This window comes from Nerophis lumbriciformis, linkage group LG30 (genome assembly GCF_033978685.3).
Source record: "Nerophis lumbriciformis linkage group LG30, RoL_Nlum_v2.1, whole genome shotgun sequence".
Classification (NCBI taxonomy): domain Eukaryota; kingdom Metazoa; phylum Chordata; class Actinopteri; order Syngnathiformes; family Syngnathidae; genus Nerophis; species Nerophis lumbriciformis.
The window spans coordinates 28402587-28412586 of record NC_084577.2 but is presented as its reverse complement, the minus strand read 5'-3'; the positions used below and the strand labels follow the sequence as shown (position 1 = coordinate 28412586).

The following is a 10000-nucleotide window of genomic DNA, read 5'->3' as shown; positions in this document are numbered from 1 at the left end:
TGTTGACTGGACTAGAGTCTGGTGCAGTATTTGTTGACTGGATTATAGTCTGATCCAGTAGTTGTTGACTGGACTATAGTCTGATCCAGTATTTGTTGACTGGTCCAGTATTTGTTGACTGGACTATAACCTGGTCTAGTATTTGTTGACTGGACTATAGTTTGGTACAGTATTTGTTGACTGGACTAGAGTTTGTTGACTGGACTATAGTCTGGTCCAGTATTTATTGACTAGACTAGAGTCTGGTCCAGTATTTGTTGACTGGACTATAGTCTGTCCAGTATTTGTTGACTAGACTATAGTCTGATCCAGTATTTGTTGACTGGTCCAGTATTTGTTGACTGGACTATAGTCTGGTCCAGTATTTGTTGACTGGACTATATTCTGATCCAGTATTTGTTGACTGGACTATAATCTGATCCAGTATTTGTTGACTGGACTATAGTCTGATCCAGTATTTGTTGACTGGTCCAGTATTTGTTGACTGGACTATAGTCTGGTCCAGTATTTGTTGACTGGACTATAGTCTGGTCCAGTATTTGTTGACTGGACTAGAGTCCGGTCCAGTATTTGTTGACTGGATTATAGTCTGATCCAGTATTTGTTGACTGGACTATAGTCTGATCCAGTATTTGTTGACTGGACTATAGTCTGGTCCAGTATTTGTTGACTGGAATATAGTTTGTTGACTGGACTATAGTCTGGTCCAGTATTTGTTGACTGGACTATAGTCTGGTCCAGTATTTGTTGACTGGACTAGAGTCTGGTCCAGTATTTGTTGACTGGACTATAGTCTGGTCCAGTATTTGTTGACTGGACTATAGTCTGTCCAGTATTTGTTGACTGGACTATAATCTGGTCCAGTATTTGTTGACTGAACTAGAGTCTGGTGCAGTATTTGTTAACTGGTCCAGTATTTGTTGACTGGACTATAGTCTCATCCAGTATTTGTTGACTGGTCCAGTATTTGTTGACTGGACTATAGTCTGATCCAGTATTTGTTGACTGGTCCAGTATTTGTTGACTGGACTATAGTCTGGTCCAGTATTTGTTGACTGGATTATAGTCTAATCCAGTATTTGTTGACTGGAGTAGAGTCTGGTCCAGTATTTGTTGACTGGACTATAGTCTGATCCAGTATTTGTTAACTGGTCCAGTATTTGTTGACTGGACTATAGTCTGGTCCAGTATTTGTTGACTGGACTATAGTCTGATCCAGTATTTGTTGACTGGACTATAGTCTGGTCCAGTATTTGTTGACTGGACTAGAGTCTGGTCCAGTATTTGTTGACTGGACTATAGTCTGATCCAGTATTTGTTGACTGGACTATAGTCTGGTCCAGTATTTGTTGACTGGACTATAGTCTGGTCCAGTATTTGTTGACTGGACTATAGTCTGATCCAGTATTTGTTGACTGGACTATAGTCTGATCCAGTATTTGTTGACTGGTCCAGTATTTGTTGACTGGACTACAGTCTGTCCAGTATTTGTTTACTGGGCTATAGTCTGATCCAGTATTTGTTGACTGGACTACAGTCTGTCCAGTATTTGTTGACTGGACCATAGTCTGATCCAGTATTTGTTGACTGGACTATAGTCTGATCCAGTATTTGTTGACTGGACTATAGTCTGGTCCAGTATTTGTTGACTAGACTATAGTCTGGTCCAGTATGTGTTGAGGTCAGCCATCTTTGTGACATTGTGTGACCCCCACCCCTGAATGATGTACCCCAGTTCTTCTTTGGGTGTGACCTTGCTGTGGTCCATGTCTGCAGGATCCTCCTGGGCTGAAGAGGAACCTCCTCAGGACTTATGAATCCTGGTCTCCAGAGCAGATCAGTAGAGGTCTGCTTTCCTCCTTGTAGTCACTCTCCATCCTCCATGTAGTCACTCTCCATCCTCCATGTAGTCACTCTCCATCCTTCATGTAGTCACTCTCCATCCTCCATGTAGTCACTCTCCATCCTCCATGTAGTCACTCTCCATCCTTCATGTAGTCACTCTCCATCCTCCATGTAGTCTCTCTCCATCCTTCATGTAGTCACTCTCCATCCTCCATGTAGTCTCTCTCCATCCTCCATGTAGTCACTCTCCATCCTCCATGTAGTCACTCTCCATCCTTCATGTAGTCACTCTCCATCCTCCATGTAGTCACTCTCCATCCTTCATGTAGTCACTCTCCATCCTTCATGTAGTCACTCTCCATCCTTGTCTTTTGCATTCCTCACTTCAATAAGACGGCGGTCAGGAGATGGTGAGACATTATTGACTTTCATGTTTGCTTTCAGGAGGAAAACTGCTGAGAGCTCAGTCTCTCTTCTGCCTGGCCTGGTTCCATGCCGTCTGTCAGGAGAGACGCAACTACATCCCCCAGGTGAAACACTCATGGTTCCTTCATTCAATGTACAACTACATCCCTCAGGTGACACTCTCATGGTTCAGTGTGTAAAAACACAAACAAGAACCCAAAGAACCCAAACAAGAACACTTGAAAACAACCAAAAACACAAATAAGAACACGAAGAACACAAATAAGAACATGAAGAACACAAACAAGAACATGAAGAACACAAACAAGAACATGAGGAACACACACAAGAACACAAGGAACACAAACAAGGGCAAGAAGAACATAAATAAGAACACAAATTAGCACACGAAGAACAAAAAGAACCCAAACAAGAGCGCGAAGAACGCAAATAAGAACACACGGAACACAAACAAGAACACATGGGAAAAAAACAAGAACATTAAAAACACCAATAAGAACACACGGAACACAAACAAGAACACAAAGAACACAAACAAGAACACATGAACACAAACAAGAACATGAAAAACACAAATAAGAACATATGGGACACAAACAAGAACATGAAGAACACAAACAAGAACATGAAGAACACAAACAAGAACATGAAAAACATAAACAAGAACATAAATAAGAACACAAATAAGAACGCAAAAAACACAAATAAGAAGACACGGAACACAAACAAGAACATGAAGAACACAAACAAGAAAATGGAGAACACAAACAACACACGGTACACAAACAAGAACATGAAAAACACAAACAAGAACACAAAGAACACATGAACACAAACAAGAACATGAAAAACACAAATAAGAACATACGGAACACAAACAAGAACATGAAGAACACAAACAAGAACATGAAGAACACAAACAAGAACATGAAAAACACAAACAAGAACATGGAGAACACAAACAACACACGGTACACAAACAAGAACATGAAAAACACAAACAAGAACACGAAGAACACATGAACACAAACAAGAACGTGAAAAACACATATAAGAATACACGGAACACAAACAAGAACATGAAGAACACAAACAAGTACATGTAGAACACAAACAAGAACACGAAGAACACATGAACACAAACAAGAACATGAAAAACACAAATAAGAACATACGGAACACAAACAAGAACATGAAGAACACAAACAAGAACATGAAAAACATAAACAAGAACATAAATAAGAACACAAATAAGAACGCAAAAAACACAAATAAGAAGACACGGAACACAAACAAGAACATGAAGAACACAAACAAGAACATGGAGAACACAAACAAGAACATGAGGAACACACACAAGAACACGAAGAACACAAATAAGAACACAAACAAGAACACGACAAACACAAATAAGAATATGAAGAACACAAACAAGATCATTAAGAACACAAACAAGAACATGAGGAACACACACAAGAACACAAGGAACACAAACAAGGGCAAGAAGAACATAAATAAGAATACAAATTAGCACACAAAGAACCAAAAGAACCTAAACGAGCGCGAAGAACGCAAATAAGAACACACGGAACACAAACAAGAACACATGGAAAAAAAACAAGAACATTAAAAACACCAATAAGAACACACGGAACACAAACAAGAACACGAAGAACACAAACAAGAACACGGAGAACACATGAACACAAACAAGAACATGAAAAACACAAATAAGAACATACGGAACACAAACAAGAACATGAAGAACACAAACAAGAACATGAAAAACATAAACAAGAACATAAATAAGAACACAAATAAGAACGCAAAAAACACAAATAAGAAGACACGGAACACAAACAAGAACATGAAGAACACAAACAAGAACATGGAGAACACAAACAAGAACATGAGGAACACACACAAGAACACAAATAAGAACACAAACAAGAACACGACGAACACAAATAAGAACATGAAGAACACAAACAAGAACATGAAGAACACAAACAAGAACATGAGGAACACACACAAGATCACATGGAACACAAACAAGGGCAAGAAGAACATAAATAAGAACACAAATTAGCACACAAAGAACAAAAAGAACCCAAACAAGAGCGCGAAGAACGCAAATAAGAACACACGGAACACAAACAAGAACACATGGAGAAAAAAAACAAGAACATTAAAAACACCAATAAGAACACACGGAACACAAACAAGAACACGAAGAACACAAAGAAGAACACGAAGAACACATGAACACAAACAAGAACATGAAAAACACAAATAAGAACATACGGAACACAAACAAGAACATGAAGAACACAAACAAGAACATGAAGAACACAAACAAGAACATGAAGAACACAAACAAGAACATAAATAAGAACACAAATAAGAACGCAAAAAACACAAATAAGAAGACACGGAACACAAACAACAACATGAAGAACACAAACAAGAACATGGAGAACACAAACAAGAACATGAGGAACACACACAAGAACACAAATAAGAACACAAACAAGAACACGACGAACACAAATAAGAATATGAAGAACACAAACAAGAACATGAAGAACACAAACAAGAACATGAGGAACACACACAAGATCACGTGGAACACAAACAAGGGCAAGAAGAACATAAATAAGAACACAAATTAGAACACAAAGAACGAAAAGAACCCAAACAAGAGCACGAAGAACGCAAATAAGAACACACGGAACACAAACAAGAACACATGGAAAAAAACAAGAACATGAAAAACACAAATAAGAACATACGGAACACAAACAAGAACATGAAAAACACAAAAAAGAACATGAAGAACACAAACAAGAACATGAAAAACACAAACAAGAACATAAATAAGAACACAAATAAGAACGCAAAAAACACAAATAAGAAGACACGGAACACAAACAAGAACATGAAGAACACAAACAAGAACATGGAGAACACAAACAACACACGGTACACAAAGAAGAACACGAAGAACACAAACAAGAACACGAAGAACACATGAACACAAACAAGAACATGAAAAACACAAATAAGAACATACGGAACACAAACAAGAACATGAAGAACACAAACAAGAACATGAAGAACACAAACAAGAACATGAAAAACACAAACAAGAACATAAATAAGAACACAAATAAGAACGCAAAAAACACAAATAAGAAGACACGGAACACAAACAAGAACATGAAGAACACAAACAAGAACATGGAGAACACAAACAAGAACATGAGGAACACACACAAGAACACGAAGAACACAAATAAGAACACAAACAAGAACACGACGAACACAAATAAGAATATGAAGAACACAAACAAGAACATGAAGAACACAAACAAGAACATGAGGAACACACACAAGATCACGTGGAACACAAACAAGGGCAAGAAGAACATAAATAAGAACACAAATTAGAACACAAAGAACAAAAAGAACCCAAACAAGAGCGCGAAGAACGCAAATAAGAACCCACGGAACACAAACAAGAACACATGGAAAAAAAACAAGAACATTAAAAACACCAATAAGAACACACGGAACACAAACAAGAACATGAAGAACACAAACAAGAACACGAAGAACACATGAACACAAACAAGAACATGAAAAACACAAATAAGAACATACGGAACACAAACAAGAACATGAAGATCACAAATAAGAATATGAAGAACACAAACAAGAACATGAAAAACATAAACAAGAACATAAATAAGAACACAAATAAGAACGCAAAAAACACAAATAAGAAGACACGGAACATGAAGAACACAAACAAGAACATGGAGAACACAAACAAGAACATGAGGAACACACACAAGAACACGAAGAACACAAATAAGAACACAAATAAGAACACGACGAACACAAATAAGAATATGAAGAACACAAACAAGAACATGAAGAACACAAACAAGAACATGAAGAACACACACAAGAACACAAGGAACACAAACAAGGGCAAGAAGAACACAAATAAGAACACAAATTAGAACACTAAGAACAAAAAGAACACAAACAAGAGCGCGAAGAACGCAAATAAGAACACACGGAACACAAACAAGAACACATGGAAAAAAAACAAGAACATTAAAAACACCAATAAGAACACACGGAACACAAACAAGAACACGGAGAACACAAACAAGAACACGAAGAACACATGAACACAAACAAGAACATGAAAAACACAAATAAGAACATACGGAACACAAACAAGAACATGAAGAACACAAACAAGAACATGAAGAACACAAACAAGAACATGAAAAACACAAACAAGAACATAAATAAGAACACAAATAAGAACGCAAAAAACACAAATAAGAAGACACGGAACACAAACAAGAACATGAAGAACACAAACAAGAACATGGAGAACACAAACAAGAACATGAGGAACACACGCAAGAACACGAAGAACACAAACAAGAACACGACGAACACAAATAAGAATATGAAGAACACAAACAAGATCATTAAGAACACAAACAAGAACATGAGGAACACACACAAGATCACGTGGAACACAAACAAGGGCAAGAAGAACATAAATAAGAACACAAATTAGAACACGAAGAACAAAAAGAACCCAAACAAGAGCACGAAGAACACACGGAACACAAACAAGAACACATGGAAAAAAAACAAGAACATGAAAAACACAAATAAGAACATACGGAACACAAACAAGAACATGAAGAACACAAACAAGAACATGAAGAACACAAACAAGAACATGAAAAACACAAACAAGAACATAAATAAGAACGCAAAAAACACAAATAAGAAGACACGGAACACAAACAAGAACATGAAGAACACAAACAAGAACATGGAGAACACAAACAACACACGGTACACAAACAAGAACATGAAAAACACAAACAAGAACACGAAGAACACATGAACACAAACAAGAACGTGAAAAACACAAATAAGAACATACAGAACACAAACAAGAACATGAAGAACACAAACAAGAACATGAAGAACACAAACAAGAACATGAAAAACACAAACAAAAACATAAATAAGAACACAAATAAGAACGCAAAAAACACAAATAAGAAGACACGGAACACAAACAAGAACATGAAGAACACAAACAAGAACATGAAGAACACAAACAAGAACATGAAGAACACAAACAAGAACATGGAGAACACAAACAACACACGGTACACAAACAAGAACATGAAAAACACAAACAAGAACATAAATAAGAACACAAATAAGAACGCAAAAAACACAAATAAGAAGACACGGAACACAAACAAGAACATGAAGAACACAAACAAGAACATGAAGAACACAAACAAGAACATGAAGAACACAAACAAGAACATGGAGAACACAAACAACACACGGTACACAAACAAGAACATGAAAAACACAAACAAGAACACGAAGAACACATGAACACAAATAAGAACGCAAAAAACACAAATAAGAAGACATGAAACACAAACAAGAACATGAAGAACACAAACAAGAACATGGAGAACACAAACAACACACGGTACACAAACAAGAACATGAAAAATACAAACAAGAACACGAAGAACACATGAACACAAACAAGAACATGAAAAACACAAATAAGAACATGCGGAACACAAACAAGAACATGAAGAACACAAACAAGAACATGAAGAACACAAACAAGAACATGAAAAACACAAACAAGAACATAAATAAGAACACAAATAAGAACGCAAAAAACACAAATAAGAAGACACGGAACACAAAAAAGAACATGAAGAACACAAACAAGAACATGGAGAACACAAACAACACACGGTACACAAACAAGAACATGAAAAACACAAACAAGAACACGAAGAACACATGAACACAAACAAGAACATGAAAAACACAAATAAGAACATACGGAACACAAACAAGAACATGAAGAACACAAACAAGAACCTGAAGAACACAAACAAGAACATGAACACAAACAAGAACATAAATAAGAACACAAATAAGAACGCAAAAAACACAAACAAGAAGACACGGAACACAAACAAGAACATGAAGAACACAAACAAGAACATGGAGAACACAAATAACACACGGTACACAAACAAGAACATGAAAAACACAAACAAGAACACGAAGAACACATGAACACAAACAAGAACATGAAAAACACAAATAAGAACATACGGAACACAAACAAGAACATGAAGAACACAAACAAGAACATGAAGAACACAAACAAGAACATGAAAAACACAAACAAGAACATAAATAAGAACACAAATAAGAACGCAAAAAACACAAATAAGAAGACACGGAACACAAACAAGAACATGAAGAACACAAACAAGAACATGGAGAACACAAACAACACACGGTACACAAACAAGAACATGAAAAACACAAACAAGAACACATGGAACACAAACAAGAACATGGAGAACACAAGCAACACACGGTACACAAACAAGAACATGAAAAACACAAACAAGAACACATGGAACACAAACAAGAACACATGGAACACAAACAAGAAGATGAACAACACAAACAAGAACATATGGAACACAAACAAGAACATGAACAACACAAACAAGAACATATGGAACACAAACAAGAACATAAAAACAAGAACACATTAACACAAACAAGAACATATGGAACACAAACAAGAACATGAAAAACAAGAACACATTAACACAAACAAGAACACAAACAAGAACACATGGCACACAAACAAGAACATGAAGAACACAAACAAGAACATGAAAAACACAAACAAGAACATGAACATAAAAAAGAACACGAAGAACACAAACAAGAACATGAAGAACACAAACAAGAACACGGAGAACATAAATAAGAACACAAATAAGAAGACACAGAACACAAACAAGAACATGAAGAACACAAACAAGAACATTAAGAACACAAACAAGAACATGAAGAACACAAACAAGAACACAATCATTTAGTTGGTTTAAATTGACATGTATATGTGTGTGTGTTCATGTCTTTAGTTGTATTTAAACACTTATGTGCATTTGTGCTTCAAATGCTCCAAAGTGTGTGCAAATATTGACATATTTATTCCCCCTCTGCTTTTAGGGCTGGACTAAGTTCTATGAGTTCTCCTTGTCAGACCTGCGTGCTGGCTTTGAAATCCTGGACAGGTTGTTTGAAGGTGAGAACCACACTTCCTGCTGACACTTCATTAGGGACGGCTACAACCCACACACTACCAATCCACCACACCTGGGAGTGGATACCTCTCTTATTAGTGATTGTCACACCTGTACTCAACACTACCAACATACTCAACACTACCAGCTTTTTCCAGCAAGCTGAATGTGCTATGTTGCGCCCTACAAAGTGTTTATACAGTACGTTTTTGAGCTGTTTGATAGTAACATTTCTATCAGTGGTACACATTTGGAGGTGTTGGAAAAAGGTCAAATGGCTAATGCTAACAGTAGCCTTTCTACGGCCAATCCATTGTAAATTAGCATCGAGCTAGCACGTTTTCTACCAAGCATTACTCGCTTTGTTGATGTTGACAATTGCAACATTAGTTAGAGGGACTTTGTCTGAGTCCGCTCTCAGTGCTGCTTGAGTGATTGTTTAGTCTGCAACAAAGGTATGGAAATATTGTTGATTGTGAGTGAATCGACACCCGTACACAACTCAGTACCCATCCCGACATGTAATA

General features: G+C 36.8%; 1 protein-coding gene across 1 annotated transcript in view; it reads left to right on the top strand.

Annotated features, from left to right (window-relative positions):
- Window positions 1-10000, top strand: part of dync2h1 (dynein cytoplasmic 2 heavy chain 1) — a 437107-nt gene that overhangs the window by 382901 nt on the left and 44206 nt on the right. The window contains exons 84-86 of the mRNA XM_061925863.1: window positions 1777-1846; window positions 2290-2375; window positions 9400-9475. Of these exons, the coding sequence (XP_061781847.1) occupies window positions 1777-1846; window positions 2290-2375; window positions 9400-9475 (232 nt within the window). The remainder of the gene's footprint in view (window positions 1-1776; window positions 1847-2289; window positions 2376-9399; window positions 9476-10000) is intronic.